General features: G+C 38.1%; 3 protein-coding genes across 5 annotated transcripts in view; 1 reads left to right on the top strand and 2 right to left on the bottom strand.

Annotated features, from left to right (window-relative positions):
- Positions 1–156: 156 nt before the first annotated feature.
- Positions 157–3,629, bottom strand: sertad3 (SERTA domain containing 3). Of its 3 annotated transcripts, XR_013787202.1 has the most exons (3): positions 3,417–3,629; positions 1,900–1,999; positions 251–1,600 (listed from the first exon to the last, which is right to left on the bottom strand). XR_013787202.1 is itself a non-coding variant. In XM_079465593.1 (2 exons), the coding sequence occupies exon 2, from the start codon at positions 1,590–1,592 to the stop codon at positions 822–824; it is 771 nt and encodes a 256-aa protein (XP_079321719.1). In that variant the 5' UTR covers positions 1,593–1,600; positions 1,900–1,968; the 3' UTR covers positions 356–821. The 3 variants fall into 3 exon arrangements, 1 of the variants encoding a protein (XP_079321719.1); XR_013787201.1 differs by lacking the exon at positions 1,900–1,999 and having other exon boundaries at positions 157–1,600; XM_079465593.1 differs by lacking the exon at positions 3,417–3,629 and having other exon boundaries at positions 356–1,600; positions 1,900–1,968.
- Positions 3,630–3,698: 69 nt separating this feature from the next.
- blvrb (biliverdin reductase B) lies at positions 3,699–6,430 on the bottom strand. The gene is made up of 5 exons (XM_079465594.1): positions 6,253–6,430; positions 4,817–4,978; positions 4,635–4,724; positions 4,396–4,527; positions 3,699–4,205 (listed from the first exon to the last, which is right to left on the bottom strand). The coding sequence occupies exons 1-5, from the start codon at positions 6,335–6,337 to the stop codon at positions 4,051–4,053; spliced, it is 624 nt and encodes a 207-aa protein (XP_079321720.1). The 5' UTR covers positions 6,338–6,430; the 3' UTR covers positions 3,699–4,050.
- An 8,669-nt stretch (positions 6,431–15,099) lies between these two features.
- The window catches only part of sptbn4b (spectrin, beta, non-erythrocytic 4b), a gene marked incomplete at its 5' end in the record, with an annotated part of 39,276 nt that continues 31,865 nt past the window's right edge, over positions 15,100–22,510 (top strand). Inside the window, 11 exons of the mRNA XM_079465592.1 lie at positions 15,100–15,244; positions 16,122–16,273; positions 16,728–16,901; positions 19,368–19,459; positions 19,668–19,748; positions 19,837–19,952; positions 20,051–20,163; positions 20,377–20,564; positions 21,013–21,130; positions 21,251–21,409; positions 21,562–21,864. Coding sequence (XP_079321718.1) covers positions 15,100–15,244; positions 16,122–16,273; positions 16,728–16,901; positions 19,368–19,459; positions 19,668–19,748; positions 19,837–19,952; positions 20,051–20,163; positions 20,377–20,564; positions 21,013–21,130; positions 21,251–21,409; positions 21,562–21,864 — 1,641 coding nt within the window. The remainder of the gene's footprint in view (positions 15,245–16,121; positions 16,274–16,727; positions 16,902–19,367; positions 19,460–19,667; positions 19,749–19,836; positions 19,953–20,050; positions 20,164–20,376; positions 20,565–21,012; positions 21,131–21,250; positions 21,410–21,561; positions 21,865–22,510) is intronic.

Below are 22,510 nucleotides of genomic sequence, written 5' to 3'. Positions count from 1 at the left end.
TTCTAGAAGCATCTCTAAATAACCTTCTCATCACTTGTGTGGTGCTTTAGAATGGGTAAAAATGTCTAATCGTGTAATATTGTGATTTGCTTTGATAAGGAATTTAATTTTTAGACCTACAAACAAAAATGTGTTTTATGAAAGTGAAGGGAGGTAAAAACGGAATTCAACACAATGTAACAAATTTTTTGACATTTCTAATCCATTACATAGTAGAATAAAAACATTTGTTCTGCATATGTTGATGACACTATAAAGCCAACTACAACGTTAGGTGTAAGGTGATTTATAGTCTCAACTAGCATCAAAATATTACTCTTAATTCTCACATATACTCCATCCAGCCACTGGGTGTCACCAAATATCACTTTATTCCAAGAACAATAGAATACAAAGAGTGGTTAATATTCAATATACAAATAAACAATGTCATTAGTAAATGATTTGCACAGGCACCCACGTGTGTGTGTGTGTGTCGAAACAGCACAAGTTATATTCATTATGCTTATGTAATGCACATAATCGTTTTTTACTAAAATATACACAATTGGATAACATTTTTTCGATTTGAACACACAGTGATAACCTGCAAACTACATTGACTCTAGATCACCCGGTTTAAAACCTTAGGATTTAACTTGATGAAAAGTGCATTATATCTCATAAGAATACTTTCAACATGTAACAAAAGTACAAACACAACTTTCTGTTGACTCAATCTCAAAGCCTTCACGACTTGAACAATCTTGACATCCCAGGTGAACTCCTCAGGTGACTTAATGCAAGAATGTTCTTAATACTAGAGAAGCCTCAACGTAGAATCAACTCCGTGGGCAAGTTCTCATCAGGATGTCCATAACATGCTCGATTTCATGAATTTCCCACGTGGCCTGACCGTGACAGATTGAAGATGAGGGAGAGTTTAAGGATGATGATTTGGACATTGGTGGCAGACACTTGAACAGCTCATCAGCAGTAACAGAAAAACCTTGCAGAAAATTCACCTCTGGTTCAAACACGGTTGTATCAATGTCCAGAAGCAGTTTATCTAAAGCTACATCCTGAAGACCACTAGGATACATCAGGTCTATTCTGCTGGATGATGATATTATATCAGATGTTCTTTCAGTTCTCAAACCTGATTGTGTGAACTTTCCATCTCCTGTTACATTCTCAATAGAGCCAAGCGGAGCCCTCTGAGATACACAAGGTCCTGGACCACTACCCTCTATGATTTCATCTAGATCTTTGAGAATAGTAGAGATGGCTGAAGATAAAGAAAACTCATCCTCTGAAGACCAGGCCATGGAATCCTCACCCGTATGTGCATTACATACAGACTCCAGCTGGGATTCCGTGTAGGTTTGTGATTTTGGATTTCCGACAACAGACAGGGACTCTACCTCAGACTGGACTTGCCGAAGTGTGTTGTTGATAAGGACAGAGCGTAATAAGCTGGGCTCCACTAAGGCCTGGTCACGGTGAAACTTATCCATGGAGATGTCCAACACCGACTGAAGCTGACTTTCCCAAACGGAACCACCGGTCTCATAATCCCCATGGAGTTTACGCTTCTGTCCCTTAGCCACCATCTCAACCTCTGCAAAAAAAAAATCATAAAACCCAAGTTGAAGTTTACTGACCCAGAAAGTATCCAAAGCAACATGCACATTGCCCAATATACACACTGTCCAATATAAACACTTCAAATATGTGGTTAACTGAACTATAATCAAGTGGAAACTACACCTTATTACTGGTGTTTTTGTATTTTTGTGTGTTTAAAAGCATAGTTTTCTATAATCTGGAAATGGCTGGAATACACTACAAGATTTACAAAATCTGAACAGATTTCTTTTAAACTAGACATCCTACATGAAAATACAGAAACACACTAACTCAGGGGTCAGCAACCCGTGGCTCTCGAGCCACATGTGGCTCTTCTGCGGCTCCCTGACGTCTTTATAAGCCCCTCCTTATGCCTGGTATTAGATCGGCTCTTTCGGAAAGAGGCACATAACAGTTTACGCTTGCTGCTGTAAATCCGTCTATTTTGTACATTTTTAACCACTTCTGTCCTGATTTCTTAAAGAAATACACATACACGTGTATTTGCTTTTCAGATATTTCATTTGAATAGACGAAATAAGTGCATGCAGTGTACATCTGAGCGCAACTGGAGATGAAAAAACATACAGAGAGCAGATGTTTATTTCTGCTTTGACAGATGTGAGACAGCCCGAACACTGTATCCGTCAAGAAAACATTCTGCTTGGTACTTTTTTCGTCTTTAAACCAAACTTTAAGGTCTTTTGCTGGCATAGTTTAAACCCTGTCGCTTCTCATAATGTTTACGCATGATGTCCGTATGTGGAGAGTAGGCGGTCTCTTGTGGCTGTCCATCAAACGCTGCAAAAACAGAAGCCAAAACAAAAGTTCACAGAAAAAAGTTGAAGTGAAACTACAGCAGCGCATGCGCTACTCTCCAATTGCAACAATCCCACTTTTGCCAGGAACATAAATGTATGAATTGCATTTTACTGAACTGAGAAACTACAACCTTACATGCTGTGTAATAGTAATATAAAGGTACATAGACCAATTTTTTTTGGTGGAAGAGGGTCCAAAATGGCTCTTTTGGTCCGAAGGTCGATCAAAATCTGCAAGACTTCAACAAGTCCAGACTGAAAATCTGTGCAAAAGCTTGTAGTGTATTTTAGCCTCAAGTAAACTGTTGCATTAATAACGGTCCATATTTCACATCAATAGACATTAACATGTTCATATTTTATTGTTCTGTGAAGAGCCAGCCCATATGTTGAGTATTATTGTCTGTTTTCTGCATTTTAATTCACAGAAATCCAACAAAGTATGTTGTCACTCATCAAAGTGCGTACTTGTTTGTCACATCCATAACACAAGTTTTCTTTTTAAACAGAAAACCTGACTTATGTCTGGACTCCATCATCAGGCCATCAGTCGAATATAAACAGATTGTGATCTTGGTAATAAATGCATACCCGTTAGCACGTTATGTATTTACAATTATTAAAATATATGCGCATTTCAAAGCATTGATTATTCGTCGTGTTGTTAAAATGATCACATTTGCACGTTTACCACCGACATGTCTGCATAGCAACTTTGGTAACTCACTGTTTTAAAGCAGGACGCTGTATAAAATCTATATTCATCTTTTCAATATCTCTATCGTGAGTCTTGACATACAACTAGCTTAGTATAAAACAGTTATTGACGACACATTATTACTAAACATGACCACAATTATGAAAATCTTATGAAGTATATTCGCCTTTGCTTTGTAAACAGAAGTCAATGCGTTAGCTTAGCGAGTTAACGTTAACTGTTCACGCCGATTAAAGTCTGTAGCACGTGTAAGATGCGATTTAACTCACCTATGTTGGCTGACTAGTTGCAAAAAACGACGTGAATTCGTCAAATGTAAAGATTAATTTGACTACTATAAACTACACTTCCAAAGTTTCGGTCGATGAACCCGTTTGCTGGAATTTTACTCCCGCCAGTGATTCAATCAGTTCTGACGTCATGCGCGAAGGGAATTCTGGGTGTTGTAGTTGTATAGGCGGAGCCTACAGAATTTCAACGTCAAACTCTACATCTGCGTCTGCTGTTTATATATCATGAAAAGCTAAAAACAAAAAATGTACCACTCTCTAAACTGTTAATAATGCCTTTATTAAATAAGAAGATAAATTACTTCAACATTTTCAGGCCAAAGACACCATTAATGTTTCTTAAGGCAAAACGGAAAAGTATCAATTCTCTAAACAACAGAAACATTTTCTGTGACTACAAAATAGCAAAATTTGGCAGAACTTGTTGCAGAACGCTAATGCTTTTATCTTAATCAAATAAGTACAAAATGTCATTATGTAAATATGTTAAAAGCTCACATCTTTGAGGAAGTTAATGATTAACTACAAGTACAATTATTGCTGGTCAGCATGTTTATGTCAAAAAAAATCAAAATTATCAGACGGTGCACATTCAAACAAAGGACTGGATAGATTAGCTATATTCTCCACAAACTCCAACTGTTTTTCCATCCCATTCAGAAGTGGAAAGGCACTTGACAAATAGATGGCCCAGGTCATGTTTGGATATAACTCTCCCTTTCAACATGTTCTCGGTCACGGTGTATTTCTCTGTTAGTGGTTTGTCATCTGGAAAGACAACATAAACAGGCATAAGCGACAGCAATGACGAATAACGTTTATTTGGTTTTTATTCCACAATGCCATTATAAGTTTAAATATGTTTTGTGGATATATTGTCCTGGTAGCATGATGAAAATAAAAAGCAAATCAATTCAAGTAGATAGTTCATTCTGGGTATGCATTTAGTGACCATTACCAGCGATGTGTGGAGGCATGACTGCTACATAGTCCAGTCCTGATTCTTTCAAAACAGTGTACATTCTGTCATGATCTTCAGTGACAGGCACCAGGCGAGGAGGAACTTTGGAGCGATCCCACAGCAGAAATGCTTAAAAAGTGAATGCAACAGAAGATTGTTACTTTATAATAATGCCTTGACCAACATGCACACTTGTGGGGTAGAAACATACTCTTAAACACATCACACATTCATACCTGACATGCACGCAACAACTTTGCGCACTCCGCGGCCCTTCATGACCTCCAGAATGTTCCGTGTTCCCTCAGACATCATGGTTGTAGAACCAATTTCAAACAAATGTAAAATAAGTAAATAAGATGCATTGCTTGCTGCAGTAGGTACATGTCGAAATATCTTTGAGTTTATATCAACTCACTAAGATCATTCCTTGTCCCCAATATTATGATGACTGCATCCTGACCCTCCAAAGTCTTCTTAACATCATCTTTGTTCAGAACATCCCCCACTACCACCCTGGAAGCCTTGTGGTCTGCAGGAAGCCTAGCCGGGTCTCTCACCAGCACGGTCACATTGTAACCTGGAACAGTAATAAGCTTAGAACTAGAACAATGGGATAAAACAGCAGCTATGGAGGAATTTCTTGCTGTCATTGTGTGATAACTTCAGATTGATCAGACAACGATGGAAATTGGAAAAGGAGGTAATAAGTGACCATCACATGCACACAAAATGTAAAGCAGTGGTTTCAAACTCAAACTTTTGCGTTGTGGCCCCTATGAAACATCAATTATTTTGGTTGGTGGTGCGATTTTTCTGATGTTTGATTGCAAAAAAATGTATGCTAAATGTCTAACGGTCATACAATCTTGGGGCCACCAATGTACAGCATCACATAAACTCAATTTAGGTCTTTGGTAGTTGCTTATTCTCTCATTCTGAATTCAGACAAAGTAAAGGCAAATTGGCCACGACCACCCTCTTCTGCACCGTCTGGATAAAAGACAGATAAGTGGCTTTTTGCTTATCTTTTGAAGTGCATCATCCCTTATGACTCAGCTAAACTTTTTTGCATGACTAAGACATTTTGCAAACGCCTTGATCTAAAAAGCATTATATAGGAAATTAGCGAAACATCTAAAGTAAGTAAACTTACCTTAAAATGAACTCAAAAGAAATCCAAAGTAAGCACTCTGTAACGATTCATCTCTGGACACACTTGACTAAATGTATGTCTTAAAACCTTTTAAACCTGTGAACCCACATTTTTTAACACTAAAAAGCACTTCAAAGCTTAACTTTAGATATCTGCTATCTGTAAAACTGTTAACTGACCGGTGTCATCGAGATGCGTTTTGCGCCATACATTCCCATCTTATTGCATCTATAATCTATATACCTGACTCAAGTATGCATGAGAAAAGAGACAGCGGAGCGGTGAATCCATCCCGGGATTATTGATAGGCTACATCGCATGAGAATCACTTTTACGCCATTTGCTCTTTGGCATTCATCCCTTGGAGTGGGTGTACAGGTAAGGACGCATTGAACCTCATTTGAGAACCGTGTGAGACACATTGTTGCAATCTCCGTTGATTCCCGCTATGGAGAATGCAGAGACCGGCCTGTATGGCCACATTGCTACTGCAAAAGTATGTAAAGTAACCTTTAAATGAACTCAAATGAAATCCAAAGTTAGCACTTTGTAACAATTCATATCTGGACAGACTTGACTAAATTTATGTTTGCTAGTGTGCTAGTTTAAAGTCATTCTTTGCATTTAATATTGTGACACAAAGAAAAAAAGATATGACATAATCACAAACCCCCAGATATCATTGTGTAAGAGTTTACCTGCGGACACTGCGATCGGTAAGGTCGCTAACCCCGTCATCCCCGTGCTGCCGAAAATCGCCACATTCTTAATAGCATCAGACATGTCGGCGAGAAGAAAAGCTCGGGGTCAGTACCACTGGTGATAGAGACTTTATTCTGAAATCTGACTGGATAATTCTGATCTTCTGCGTTTAATGTCACCGCTGTCATGTGAGTAGGGACGCCTCTTTCAGGAACACCAGCCGTTGAAAAACAGAGTTACGACACTCACGTAGACGTCAGTTGGAAGAATGGAATGCGGAAGTAACTCGTGTCATGGAGCGATCAATAGTTCCAAACAATGCAGTGAAGCCCATTCGTTTCATGATCTCCCAAACGCATTTGCTGTACAGTTGGTTTAAAACGACATGTTTATTCATTTCAACGAGTTGGTGGACATATCTTATATTCATAGAACGTATATTCGTATATCTTATATTCACATTACTTCCCAGACAAAATGCTGCTATAAATGCAGTCAACGTAGTATTCAGAGTACTTATATATTTAGCTAAAACTATGCAAATATAGTTGTCTGTCCCGCCAAAATTAACTTAAATAGGTTGACATTCACGGATTTGTTCGGAACTATTGAGGCCTCCATCAACCATGTGTCGTAACTCTCATATTTAACGGCTCTGAGGAAAACTAAGCGCGTTTACCCTCCCACCCACAAACCCCGCCCTGGATCTGCTACGGATCTATGATTGACTTGTAAACTGGCCAATCACACACAATTATAAAGAACCTCTAACCAACCATAGAAAAGAGTATTAGGTAAAGGGCGGGCGCTGCTTGTAACTCAACGAAGCTCCTCCCAAAACGTTTTAAAGGGGAAGCGACATTATAAAAATCATGCTGCCTTAATATACAAACGTCATTATTCATACAGCCCTTTATTCTACGAAGCGATTGTGTTCTGCAGGGTGCTCGTTATCATTTCGGACGGATTAAATCTTGTGTGAATTGAGCTTTGCACATTTTTGAATGGTTTTAAATCTGTTTTTTAGAAGCTATTCGTTATTTTCCCCGGATTGAAATTTATACTTATCATTATTTTGCATTGATATCACCACTTGCCACAGGGTTCAATAGTTCAGGGTAAAGAAGTGAAAACTTTTCTTTATGGTTACAAAATACAAAATAAAAATGAGATAACAAAACAATATCCTTATCTTACCGTAAGCAAAGACTATGCCTGAAATAATGATTTCTAATCATTCATATGTCTGATTTATTCATACAGCTGAACAGCCCCAAAGCACAGCTGTTATAAAAAAGGAAAATAAAAAACAACAATATTCTACAGCAGTGGTTCTCAAACTGGGGCCAAGATGGATCCATGGGGACACAGATTTTGTGGCATTTTATAAAATATAGAAGTGTATCATACATTTTATGCAATCAAACTTCAGGAAAATAAGACCACAAACCCAAATAATTTATGTTCCAGCACTGTATACCTGAACATGTTTTTGGTTTAATTAAAATCGATGTTTTTATTTGGGGGGCCACAAAGAGATGCACCACACAAAGGGGGCCTCTCACGAAAAAGTTTGAGAATCACTGCAGCAAAGCACATTTCTGTCTTAACCAAGGATGTTCTGTACAGTATAGAGAGCCCAATGTCTGGTGGTGTGTCTTTAATGGATGTTACCATTAAACCCATACAGGTCTCCTTTCAAGATTTGGGCATAAAACACAGTAAAATGTTTTTTGCAGTATTATTTTAAATTTTTGCTATGAGAGCAGTGCAAACCGCACAACAACTGTTAGTAAAACAATTATATTTTTTGTCAAACTAAACAAACATAGTAAACACATTGGACATCAACAAATACATTTACCTCTTGTGGACCGCTAGCCAAATCATGGTTAATTAAAAATGTAAAAATGCATAGGGGATAGTAGGCTACCATTATTATACATGTCTTGAATGTCCTCACCAAAATATTAAAACAGTGAATGTCAAAAGCAAAGGAAAACACGGTATAACTTGTCATTCTGTTGTCCACATGTTTTGTGTGGAAAAAGAGGAAGCTTTTATAATATTTTATAATATATTTATAATAACCCCTGGAATTAAAACAATAGAAGTCTGTGAATTGTTTTAGCAATATAACCTAAAAAATATATATGATTCCGTGTTTATACGCGTGTGCGCCTGTACGTGTGCGTGAGCGTCTGTCTGTGGCATCCCCACCTTTCTGCTGCTGTATTCTCCTCCACGTTCTTGAGAGCGCAAGGAGAGGGAGTGCGCGCGTATCCGGTGCACGGGATATCCGAGTACACCGGTTATCTGAGCGAGCAAGCGAATCTGCCCCATACACATATTTTACCGTCATGTGTGTGATATCACCGTTGGAGGCAGCGTACTGACCGGTGTCATCGAGCGGACCGAGCGGCGTTTTGCGCCATACATTCCCATCTTATTGCATCTGAACGCTATATAGCCTACCTGACTCAAGTATGTCCGAGAAAAGAGACAGCGGAGCGGTGAATCCATCCCGGGATTATTGATACATCGCATGAGAATCACTTTTACGCCATTTGCTCTTTGGCACAAACATTCATCCCTTGGAGTGGGTGTACAGGTAAGGACGCATTGAACTGCATTTGAGAACCGTGTGAGACACATTGTTGCAATCTCCGTGGATTCTCGCTATGGAGAATGCAGCGACCGGCCTGTATTGGCCACATTGCTACTGCAGTCTTTCTGGGCTGTGTCTTCTAGGGATGCTATTTTTCTGTGTATCGTTTTCGCATGCATTTGGTGGAGAGCTTGTTTTAAATGTCATGGATGTTGTAGAAAGCGATGGCTTTTTATATCTGCCTGCGGCGTATTTGCACCATTGGAATACATTGAGGAAAGTTGTAAGTGGGCATTGAGAGATGCCGGGCCCGTTTTACACTTCCAATAAACCGAATGAAACAGAAGATTTGATAGGTGACAGTAACATCGAATATGCGTTTTTGCGAACGCGCTCCTGATAATAAACGACGCTGAATTTATAGGGCGATCGTAATACTGGTCAGCAAAGGGGTATGCGGTAAAGGCACTAAAATACATCAGTCATGCTAACTGCACTTACACAGCTGTAATCTAATTGTGCCAACCGTGATAATGTCACAGAAATGACAAGCATCGCAAGGTCTTTTTACAACACGTTAACACGAAACACTCGCGATCATTGCATGACTTGCAGCATCACAGAAATGGGTTTGAAAGTCTGATTGTGTCATTTCCAAATCTTAGTTACTTAAACTAAGGGGAAGGACGTTTTTAAGGTGAAATGCAAACAGTATTATTTGATTTACATAATGTGTCGACGTGAAATTAGTTCTCAATGTTCCTTTTTTTGCAGCAGCACTTGCATAGACTTCTTAAGTAGTGATTTCCACTCTTAACAGTGACAAAAGATGAAAAGATTGTTTTACAGAAATGGATTGAGGTGGACGTGGCGTGACGTCATAGCAGCACCGCTGTCCGTGGTGCTGACGTCCACTGTCGCACATTTCAATCAGATCAAGTTACGAAACTGGTACAAATGCAAGAGCTGTTATCTGACAATATGTGCACAGATTGGTTGTTTAAATGAATTAGAGCTTTAAATGAGTAAATAGAAATACACATTTTTAAATTTAGTTTTTAGGAATGGACATGTGTCCAATTTATTTCAATTGTTATCCTTATTGGGCAATATTTTTATGTTATTAATTCCCAGACTGAACTAAAACAAACTCAAGCTTAATACAGTATCTTAATACTTAATAGCTTAATACTTAATATGATCTTCCTCAGGTCCTCTTCATCTCTTTAAGCACTGGATCACTTTGGTATCCCCCTGAAAGCAACCTTACAGTTCCGGAAGAAGTACAAGCGTCTGATCTATATCTGTCCTATTTGAGTTTAACTCAACATAGAATGTCCTTTCTAAAGGGCAATAAGAGAAACTGTTCTTGCGGAGGCAGATTTTTGTGCCAGATTATCCTAGTCTAGCCTTTCTGTCTCTGTCTTTCTAATTTTCTTGAATTTATAGATAAGATTTGGGAACATGGCATTTAAGACCCCACTTTGCCGGTTTTCAAAACCAGGAGGCATTAGTGTAGGTTTTTCTGTATTGGGAGGTTCAATACTGCAGCATGAGCAACAAAATGCTAATGTCTGTTGTACAAGGTGTGGGAGGATTTGACTGAACTGTACATGCAGCCATTATACATTATATCTATCCTTTGGAAGGTTTTAGAGGTGACAAATCTCAGATGTGGTCAACTACCTTTATCTTTGTCAAACTGTAAAAATCTAGAAGATTGTAAAGGCCGAACAGACCCGTTTTTTGCCTTGTAAGTGATGCTGGGATTTATTGACCATTCTCTATTTAAGTGGTGCCCAGAGCACAGTCCTAGTCATATTGTGAAGGAAGAGGAAGGGAAGAACCCAATCGCAGGCAGCAGTACTGAACAAAAAACTTTAATGATCAAAACAAAGAACCCACGATGGGGAAAACAGATACTCAACAAGGGGGCAGAAGAAGGAATCAGGATAACTAAACAAAAACGTCACTGGACTTTGACAAGCCTAGAGAACACGAGGCGTCAAGACACAAGGCAGGTAAATACATACTGCAAGGCAGACACAGCAACTAATGGTTCAATCCAACAGCACAAGACAGCAAACAAGAGGGCATGATAGAGGGGAACCAAGAAGGGATAGTTAAGAATAGGCAGGTGTGGGGAATGAAACACTGATGGGAAGCTTAACGATTAAACGAGAGGGGCGGGGTCATAGACGAGACCAAGAGAAAGCAAAATTCTCTCCACACAAAACATGAGGCTCTAACATAATTCTGCCACAAGACAAAGAAAGACATGACATGATGAGGAAGAATCATGACACATATAAAGAATTCTCTGCTACAAGCAGCAAACAAAAGCAGTCCAAACTTTTCATCATCTACCCTCAGTCAAACAGACTTATCTATAAGAATAGCTGATTTAGCAATAAACGTCAGAGGAAAAATGAAATAAATTATATGTATATCCCTCTGGTCTTTGGATACACTCACCAATCAATAATACAGTTTCCATGTGTTTGGTCGTGTTTCTTGAGATGGTTGTGAAATGTGGAGTTAATTCTGAATGTGAAAATGCCTGAAGTCCAATGGCACTCTCACAGCTGTGTTTGTTTGTCAGTGAGAAACACATCATCGTGTTGCATTCAGAGTCTTGTCATATCCATGGACACCAGGTGCTGTAAGAATAATGCCCTGATGGGCTCAGTACAAGGGAGAGTCTTTAATGAGGTCAACTGTTGTTATCAGAGTGATGGGAAAGGAAACCAAGAGTATATTATATCTAATGCAGTACAGTTAATAAATGTTGTAAATGTATTGCTGTAAATGTGTGTGCATGTGATATTGTTGCAGTGTTGCATGAATATTTGTTAAAGACACTTTTTGGGCTTTTAGTCCATTTAAGACCATAAGTGTTTAAGTGTATTAGTATACTCCTAAAAATTGACCAAATTGACATTTCAGCAGATGACATCACATTTAAAATTGACAGCTTATCACTTCTGGGTAATTGTCTAAAGATATCAATGACTCATCTTCTTTGCAGGGACGTAGACCTTTTATTTTCCAATGAAATGCTCTGTAGTGCCATTTTTTGTAAAAGTGCTTTTTAATGAAAACATCCCCTCCCCATAAATGCTTAAGACCACCTGCCTCTGACTATCAATAGCATGTAGCAAATTCTAGTGACTTCGCAGCACATCTTTGTGATACGGTTGCTTGTACTTTCCTTGCCAAACAATAAATTGGTTGAAAATGTGATGATATTTGGGACATTTTTAAACAGATTTTGAAATGTTTGTTTTATGAGTCTCGATGATAGCTAAAGATAGTCGGAGCCAATAGCCTCGAGGGCAAGTGTAAAATACACGGAATGCCATTGAAGTATCCGATGAAATCTATAGATAAATTCTTATGCCATAATCTGGTTAATTATGGTTTCTTGCATCGAGTTCATCATTTGTAAATGTCGTAGAACACCAGAGGGTTTCTCTCTGGTGTGCAGAGACATAGAATACCAAATGAAAGATTTAAACCTTGGTTTCTTCTGTGTCATCCCACTTCTTCTCCGAAGAGGCTGCAAATAATGGTAAAGTGATTTCTCACTAGAGATCTTAGCTATGAGCTTTGGTTGAGAAGAATGAGTTCATGTTACAGTTCAAATAGATTTGTGGGTGTATTATTTCAGAAAGTGGGATTACAAGGCTATTTCTAGGTCACATTTTAATATTAAGTGTTTTTACAAAGCAAAACATTCAGAACAACATTCTTACCCTCAGGTCAAAAGCAAATACTTGCTAAAAAATCATTTTGTTGTTTAAACTTACATAATTAAATTAAATTAAGTTGCCCGGCTGTCGTCTAAAACATCTATTTATGTCTTCACAGTAATTAAAAAAGAAACATTAATACAGTTTTGTTGAAAAAATTGCTGCTGTCATTATCACCCGACAGAGTCTACTGGCTCCACTTGCCCCAATTTTTTCTGTTCTACCTTCAAGCATCCACGCACTCGGACTCCAACTACTACCGTCACTTGTACATATCCTGGTTTTTATTGAAATGTTTGGTTATTGCGATTATAGTGTTTGTAATGCTTTTGACAGAAGAAACAAATGATAACTTATAAGTGATAACTATGGTTGTTATGGATCTGTCAGCTGGCTTTTTAATAAGGTATTGTTTTGTTCCACGTGACAATCAACAGAGTTCTTGTGCGTTTGTCCTCTGGGTTTCCCCCACACATCAGGATTTCTGATCGTAAATATTCAACATGTTGATAATTTAAGATTAACCCACATCACACCGCAGGGAAATCTGATACGATTATTTTAAGAGCCGTTTAAAATCATCAGGACTTTACCTAGGACTGTCGGAAGGGAAGAAATCGGCCCGATTATCTTTTGGTGTGGCCCCAGCATTAGATGCCTATAGTACACACATTTTAGATTACCTTTTATTATTTTTGTACACTAATGGATTGTCTAATGCTGAGACCCATTTTATGTGATATCAAAACTTTCATATTACACCTTCTTCCACCACCATTTACCTATATATAGATTTTTACTCTTTGTTGATAGTTAAATGGCCCATTTCTTTTTTTGTCTCTTCTGAGTGTGTAAGAGTATTTATTGTCTCTTCTAAAAATGCCTTTGAAGGTATCTAGTGTCTATTTTTAGTATATCTGAGTTGTTAATACGTTCACAAATCAGACAATATAAAAAAATGCAACATCGCAAAAAGAAAGACACTGACTTTTATACAACCAAATAATGACAAATAAATGAGTAAAATTAGTGTATAATTAGTACTTACATATACTTATTTTTTATACTTAATATATCAACTTATTGATAAACAAGCAAGACAGTATTATATTTCTGTGTGTGTGTGTTTTATTGTGGGGGATGGGGGGCAGTGAGATTTTGGGTTTATGAGTACTGGGGGAAGGGAGCCGTCTGTATCTGTGTGCTTCATTCTCTCCACACAATAATGACTGACATCTATGAAAGTGTTAGAAAAAAGTGCACACCACAGCTCATGCCTTTCAAACTCTATCTGTGTTTGTTTATAGCTATGAGAACAGCGACCGTAATAATGGAAACTCACAGAAATAACACGTGTGACAAACAGCACAAACATTAAGCTTGAGTTGTTCCCTGACAGGCAGCGTAATGGGGGATGGAGTGAGGGATTGCCCTCCGAAATTTCAGAGAAATTAATTCGTACTAAATTCATTTATGGAGAATGAAGAGAGGTTTTCTCTCTCATGGTGGCGTTGTATCTCTGTAAAAAGGTCACGTGACATCACCCTAACATAAAGCTACAGGACTGCTTTAAGGGTCAAGCAAACATGTCCTTGTTTTAGTTAAACAGTATTAACAATATCTGGCTCAAAAAACTGTTTTGATCCTGGATGGTATTTGCGCAATACTGTGTTTCACCCTCTTGTCATCTCAAAGCTGTATGACTTTGTTCTGCAGATATTTTGAAGAATGCTGGTAACCAAACCAGGGCGGTCTCCATTCACTTCTATTGTATGGACACAAAACCAATGCAATTCGGTTACCAACATTCTTCAAAACAAAAACATTTGTTTACTGTAGAAGAAAGAATTTCATACAGCTTTGAAATGAAAAGAGGAAGAGTAAATTAAGACATCATTTTCATTTTTGGCTGAACTATCCCTTTAAGAGTGGAATACACTAGACAACTTTTACTCAGATGTTTCAGTACTTGCAGAAGTCTGTGCCAGCCAGAAGATTTTTTGCAATTGTCTGAATTAACAGATTTCACAAAAATGGCTTGGTGGCAGAATATCTTTGCTTCAGACTAGGAATCCAGTTGATATTTTAAAAGATTTTAGAACATAGTGTATAGGTCTCCAAATGTGCATGGCTTGTTTTTCAGGGACAATATATTTTAGCAGAAGACTGGCACTAATTTAATTTGCAAAATGAACCTAAATGAACATTTTAATCTAAAATTAAATTACTGTGTACTACATTTATTGTTATAGTGCAGCTTATCGTTTCATAGACACAACAACTCATTGGGACTGTCCCGTATTGTAAAGACAAGTTTATACTTGTCTGAGCTACAAGATTTGGGTAAATAATTTTTTAAAGTACACACTTCCTTTAAGGCAGAAATACTGCACTTGAATGGGGAAACAAACGTATTTTTCAATAAGTATAATGTGTAACACTCTCTCTTCATATGTATAGGGCTGCTTGAAGAAGCAGACGCAATGGCCAATGCCTCAACAGATCTGGACAATGCTGAGGCCCAGAGACAACTCAACAACAACAATAGGCCTGCAAGCACAGGATTCTGGGAAACAGAGACCACCAGTGCCAAACTTTTCGAGTGCTCCCGCATCAAAGCACTAGCAGGTGAGCAAACCAATCTAGAAACATAAACATACAAACCGTTCGGTTTCTGTATTTTGTAACTTATTCAAGTTGTTGTCAGGTACAATTTTTATTAAAGTTTTGTTTTTGCGTAGATAGACATTGACACTATAAGGTTCATGATACAATAGTAGCACAATATTTTAGTTAAATTTCAAGAACACATTTATTTCCAAAACATGAATAATTTCCAAAATAAATCAACAAAAGGATTTGGCAACATTTACTTTAAGGTTTTATCAGGGCGATTGAGAGACTTTTTTCACAGCAATGGCGGTTCATGGAGGCTGTCAATAGTTCCCAGGAGTTACTAGTAAAGCATGGACCAACGGAAGTAAACTTTTGACCTATTTAAAGAGGGAAAGTCATTTAATGAATAAATACATGAAGCATTTAAAGAGAAAACATAACTTCCTTGAACTATCTGAAAGCTCCATGAATCATTTGTCATGCAAACTTCCTCTCAATGGCTCTGGGTTTAATTGAACCTCCATATAATGTAAATTTACTAATTATTTAAATTATCTTTAATGTTACAATTACAACATTAAATTGAAATTAGGAAAGGAACGATCAAAGCAAAACCCCAAAACAAAGCTGCTTAAACCATGTATATAAAAAATATATTTAAAATAGAAAATAAATATAAACATAACTAAAAAATTATGTATCTTGATGCAGCTCAACCAATAGGATTACACAGACGTCATTGTCATAGCTCTACAAAAATATCATAATTGTGTTACAACGTATCGTTACACTCCTAGTGTCATTGTAATTTTGTGTGTGACATTTTGCACAGTCTGTGTATATATATAAGCATACAATATTTATATTGTGTTTTCTTCCTTCGTGTCAGATGAGAGGGACGCAGTACAGGAGAAGACCTTCACTAAGTGGGTGAACTCTCACCTGGCCACCGTGTCCTGTCGTATCTCTGACCTCTATAATGACCTGAGAGACGGTTACATGCTCATCAGACTGTTGGAGGTGTTGTCTGGAGAACTGCTGGTAGGTTCTCTGCCCAGAAACAGTGTAGTGAAATGTCTTGATGTATTTGATAAAGCCCTGTTGAAATGAACTGCTTCACCAGAAAAGTGGTCCAGAATTTGAATAATTAATATTGTGGTTATGCAGGGCCATTTCACATGTTTAGGGAAAAGACAGGATATTTTGAATATGGATGCTATACGTAGATAAGATTAAGGAGAAATGGACACAATCCACGACGCAATAAAAAAGTTACATAACATTATTTTGTAAAACAGATATTTAAGTTTGGACTTTTTCCACAAAGACGTTTTGACTGGTGATGTTGTAAAACCATAGTTTTTTGACGTCTAATATTCACGAAAGAGATTTTATTTTGTTAAGAAGTTGTTTCACTTTTTAATCGTCTGTCCCGGGATGAATCTTGACGTTAAGTTTGTTTATTTCTCATTGAACAATGTGTTCTTGTTCTAAGCCCCGGCCAACGAGAGGAAGGATGAGAATTCACTGTTTGGAGAATGTTGATAAGGCTCTTCAGTTCCTCAAAGAACAAAGGGTTCATCTAGAAAACGTTGGTTCTCATGACATAGTCGATGGAAACCACCGGCTCACTCTCGGTCTCATCTGGACCATCATCCTGCGCTTCCAGGTAAGATCTACTTCAACTTTCAGCACTCATTTGATAAAATGACCCATAAAAGCCCTGTAAAACATGAACAAAAATGACTCAAGATGGTCATATTTGACATGTCAGGTCATGTTGTTTTGTCAAAGAGCAACCTCTGCGGTCATTGACTAGTACTGGATTTATGTGGAACAGGTCTGGTGTGTAAAGAGAAGAGCATGTTTTAATACTGTTGGGGGTGTTTGATCTCCATCTGCTCTTTTTGCCCCCTGTTGAGTGTCTGATCCTTGACTGTAGTCGGTTGTGTGATGGCTGTTTGACTATTTGCCAAAGATGGGCCTTCAAATAATTTGGAATGTAATTGACAAAATGTTGGATCTCATTTCTCTTCTTCATCCTTTGATTTCATAATCTTCAAATCTCAGAACTTCATAATTCCAAACAGCAGCAAACGAAATCGTCTTCTCTATCAATCTAAAAACCCTCTATGCCTGTAACTTCAAAGCAGGGCAGAACAGGTCCTGGTTTATATCATGTATCATCTCTCGACTCCGTCAGTAAAGCAGTGACAGGTTACCCAGAATGCCGTTTGGCCGCCGTCCAGTTAGCAGCACAGTGATGGGGTGGGAAAGTTGATGCTGTGGTGGATTCTGGATGCAGGGACTGTGAGAGAGGTGGAGTGTCACTCGATCCAGCGACTGTGCTGGAGAGATCTCGGGGTGGAGCTCTGGTGTCATTCACGCTCACCTTTTCTCCGCCATACCTTTTTTCTCCTTCTTCTTTTACTTAGTCATTTTCTTCCCTTCTTTGATTTATAATCGTAGCCATTATAGTCATTCTCAACAACGCCTCCTTCATCGAGATTCCTCTTTGAACGCTGTCTCCGGAAAAATCTGTCTGCTCGCTTTCATTCTCTCCTTTTCTGCCCTCCCCATCCTGATCTCTGTTGGAGTTTACTCTGCCCCGTCAGCAGGTAAGATCTGACCACTGCAGCAGCCGAACAGACAAAGATAGAGAGAAAGAGAGAGAACGCAGGAAGATGGGCGATGGAGAAGAAAAGCAGGAAGGCAAAAGGAACAAACTATTGAAACTTTAGCATCTTGTAGGCCAAAAATGTTACTCGGATCCAAAGGTGGAGCGAGTCACTGTAGAATTTAAGTAAAGGTTTTCGGCTTGCTTATGTATGCTGATTGTTATGTATTAGTTGTAAGTGTTTATTCCTCCCTTCATTTTAATCTTGAAAAGCACTGCACTTCTGTAAAATACCCTTGAAAGTTAGTTCATGTTCAGTGATGCAGTAGATATTGATCACGTATCGATTCCAAGAAATGCAATACGACGAACGATCTTGAGAGACTCGGGAGTTGCTGTGGTTTTGCTTTATGCTCAGTAAAATGTGTGTTCTTTTGTTTCACATATAGGCTACTTGTAAGAATGTTTGCGAAAGTGCGTATGTGTGTATTTGAGTTCTTGTGCCACCCATTAGCGTATATCACGTCAGAGTGACAACATTTGTGCAATTGCTGTCATATGGGATGCGTTGAGGTTGAACGCAGTTTGACATGTGGCCAGGTAATGCTAATACAACAGACAAATTAGGAAGCCACACCCATAATCTCATCAGTCTTTGTTATTTTGATAGATATCCCTCATGTCAATTTGAAATGTAAACGGTATTGTTACAGGCATGTTTTCAAGATGTAAACAACACTGGCGCAGAAGCATTTTAGTGTATTTATATACCTGTACATAGGCGCGGTTTCGCGGACAGGGCTTATGAAACACTGTGTGTCTTTGCAAATGATTTCCTGTAAAGGCAGCTGAAATTTGAGTTTTCGCCTTGGACTAGGCTTAAGCCTAAATAAAGTCATAAAGGTGTTTGTTTAACATTTTAATTCAGTTCTAAATGTTTTGTTTGTTGCATTTACTTGCATTTTACTTTGTGTTGTGTTATAAAACTAAAACAGGAAGTGTTGTTTACATTGTGCTAAATCGTCTATGATATCAATCTTAAAGTAAAACCAAGGAATGACTAGCATGCGCTGCGTTCTAAAACAAACATAGCTTTTCTTCATTACTGGGGTTAGAGAAATAATCTATTTACTGTGGATTAAATCTTGGGAAAAGTTGAGGCACTTTTATACCATTAGGCAACCAACCAAAAGTCTCAAAGAAATGTGCTTTAAACAGCCCCAAAACACCTGCAACACAACTCTGTGACAACCACCCAGAGGATTCACATTCTGTACGAATCTAGTGCATGACAGAGATGCTCAAAACAGTTCCTGGTGAATTTAATTCTTTCAAAATAATTTGGTTATATAGAAAATTCAATGCAGAGTATAATACACACATGCAAAATATGTGCTTTGGCTTGATGATCCCAGAAAATGAAGTCATGAAGGTTTAACATAAGGCTAATGATGAAACAAAGCTAAATGAATCTGTCCCTTAAATGACATCTGTACCAATATGGTCGCTTGCTTACAGATCCAGGTGATTAAGATCGAGACAGAGGACAACAGAGAAACACGTTCAGCTAAAGATGCTTTACTGCTTTGGTGTCAGATGAAAACAGCAGGGTAAGGCTATAGATCCATCACAAATTCGGAAGCTGGGTTTGTTTCATTTCTTTACTCTTTGTAGAAGCCTAAATTAATGTTAAACTAATGTTACATTTTAAGCCATTTTGGATAAAAGCATCTGTTGAAGAATAAATGAATAAAATGTTAAATAATTTTCTTTTTAAGATTGAGGTGTTTATATGCTTTTCCATATATTTTGTCCCAGGTACCCTGAGGTCAACATTCACAACTTCACCACCTGCTGGAGGGACGGCCTGGCTTTCAACGCTCTCATTCACAGACACCGGTTAGCGCTGATTCATCATACACACTTCCCTCTTGCAAAACATAGCTGGTTGTTGATGTTTCTTGACCAAATGTTTGCTGCTTTACAGGCCTGATTTAATAGAATTCCACAAGTTGACCAGATCCAATGCAACACACAACCTCCAGCAAGCCTTCAACATAGCTGAGCAGAATCTTGGACTCACCAAACTTTTAGACCCTGAAGGTAACAAACTGAATATATTATTAACAAAATAAAAAAAAATAATCTAATAAAGTTCCTAAACTGTGAACATTTAAATGGCATTTTCTGTCTCAATTCAGATGTAAACACAGAGAATCCAGATGAGAAGTCCATCATCACTTATGTAGTATCCTACTACCATTACTTCTCCAAAATGAAGGCACTTATTGTAGAAGGGAAGAGGATTGGAAAGGTGAGCAGAGTTTATATACATTGATTTGCTATTTACATTACTTATTAAAACTACTTACTTACTGATATTATCCTACTACGCCAAATAATTTAAATGTAAAAACGCGCTCCAGCTCTAGAACAATAGGTGGTAGTCTGTTGGATTTATTGTAAGTTTGACAAGACGTTTAAAAACGTCTTGTCAAATGTGTAATCAAATTTTTACTCTTTCTAGGTATTGGATAATGCTATAGAAGCAGAGAAGATAATCCGGCGGTACGAGGCTTTGGCTTCTGATTTATTGGAGTGGATTGAGAGAACCATCGGTATCATTAGCAACCAAAAGTTCGCTAACTCGCTATCTGGAGTCCAGCAACAGCTTCAAGCATTCACCACCTACTGCACCATCGAGAAACCTATCAAGTAAGAGAGAAGAAACATTGACCAGAGTTTCATGTTATTATTGGGTTTCTTGGATTTTGAGCAATTTCTGACAGAGTTTTCATGCATTATTTTATTCGTTCTGTCCCGGTATATGGGAAGAATACAGCCGTTTTCAATCTCGCACATAATATTGGAACCTCCTTCACCCTGCTGATGTTTATTGGCATGATGTTATGTCTGTCTTTTATCATTTACTTATGACATTTCAAATCTGTATGACTTTCTTCTTCAGAATACTAAAGAAGATATTTAAAAAAAAATTGATAAACAGACAACATTGGACGCTATTGACTTCCACTGTAAGGCCACAAAACTGAGACACAAAATATCTCTTGTATTCAACAGAAGAAAAAGTCATATGCAGGTTTTGAATAACGGGAGGGTGAAGAAATGAAAATACGCTTATTGGTGACGAATGTTTTTCCAGGTTCCAGGAGAAGGGAAACCTGGAGGTGCTGCTTTTCACCATCCAAAGTAAGCTCAGAGCTAACAATCAGAAGCCATATGTGCCTCATGATGGAAAACTCATCTCAGACATCAATAAGGTACGTAAAGTTTAAAGCAACCGATTGTAAAAGTCAAATGTGCCATTCAATTATTATTATTTTACAATCCTGATTTCTGTATTATTAAATATTTTTGTTATTTTGTTTCTTATGTGAAAGGCGTGGGAGAGATTAGAGAAGGCGGAGCATGAGAGGGGCGTGGCTCTTAGAAAAGAGCTGATTCGTCAGGAAAAGCTTGAACTTCTTGCTCAACGATTCGATCATAAGACCACCATGAGGCAGGCTTGGCTTAATGAAAACCAGCGTCTCGTCTCACAGGTGAACAAATAAAACATTTGCGTATATTCAGTATTCGTGTATGAAAATGACTGACGACCACCGAATCTAATCGATCGAAAAATCCATAGCAGTTATTTTTACTGTCATTGCCTCCTACATCCACTTGATTTTACCATTATGTTTCAAACCAGGATAACTTTGGCTATGACCTGCCAGCAGTAGAAGCTGCCATGAAGAAACACGAGGCGATCGAAGCAGACATCTTGTCATATGAGGAGCGCATCACCGTGGTGGTGGAACTGGCTTCTGAGATGGAGTCCGAAGGCTACTACGACATCCGACGTATTTCGGCACGCAAAGAAAACATACTTGGACAGTGGATTCTGCTGAAGGAGCTGGTGGTGGGACGAAAAGCCCGTCTGGAAAAGAACCTAGCTTTGCAGAAGAACTTCCAAGAGATGGTCTACATGATCGACTGGATGGAGGAGATGCAGGTTTGTTGGCGCTGAGTGCTGAGACACTTTTATCCAAAGCGACTTACAAGTAGGAGAGCATATAAACATTTAGTCAATATGTTAAACAGTACTGTTAGTTTACAATGCCATGTCACTAGGATGATTAAAGTTGGTGTAAGCAAGGGAGAGAATGAACAACAAGTTTTTTTTAAGACACAAGGCATACAGTTATTGGTATATGGTATATATTAACTTTATTTGATATAGCGCTTTACATAAGAAAGAGTGAATAAAATAAGAGTAATCATTCACAATTATAATTAAATTCAAGGAAAATAACAAACAAAGAACAGATAAGAATAAAAACAGTACAAAACTAAATTTAAACTAGATACGCACAGCACATAAATCACATAAAAGCTACCCTAGTAAAGTAAGTTTTAAGAGAAGATTTAAAAATAGTAATAGATTCTGCATTTTTAATCTCAAGGGGTAGGGTAATTCCATTATTTTGGAGCCAGAGAGGAAGAAGCCCTTTCGTCCGATGGAGTTGCCGGAACAGTTAATAGACCAGCTTCAGTAAAACCGAGGTTTCGTGCTGGAGGTTAGCGTGCTAAGAGTTCTGTCAGATATTGTGGAGCCAAATCATTTACGGCCTTGTAAGTCAGCAGGAATTTTTTTTAAA

This window comes from Barbatula barbatula, assembly GCF_947034865.1.
Source record: "Barbatula barbatula genome assembly, chromosome: 10".
In the NCBI taxonomy this organism is placed as follows: domain Eukaryota; kingdom Metazoa; phylum Chordata; class Actinopteri; order Cypriniformes; family Nemacheilidae; genus Barbatula; species Barbatula barbatula.
The sequence above is the reverse complement of the archived record's forward strand: the minus strand, read 5'-3'. Positions and strand labels throughout refer to the sequence as shown.

Coding starts and splice junctions, on each gene's coding strand:
- sertad3 (XM_079465593.1), bottom strand. CDS start 1,592: ATGGTGGCTAAGGGACAGAAGCGTAAACTCCATGGGGATTATGAGACC.
- blvrb (XM_079465594.1), bottom strand. CDS start 6,337: ATGTCTGATGCTATTAAGAATGTGGCGATTTTCGGCAGCACGGGGATG. Junction 4,979..6,252: donor ACCGATCGCAGTGTCCGCAG/GTAAACTCTTAC, acceptor TTACTGTTCCAG/GTTACAATGTGACCGTGCTG. Junction 4,528..4,634: donor AGTTGTTGCGTGCATGTCAG/GTATGAATGTGT, acceptor TCACTTTTTAAG/CATTTCTGCTGTGGGATCGC.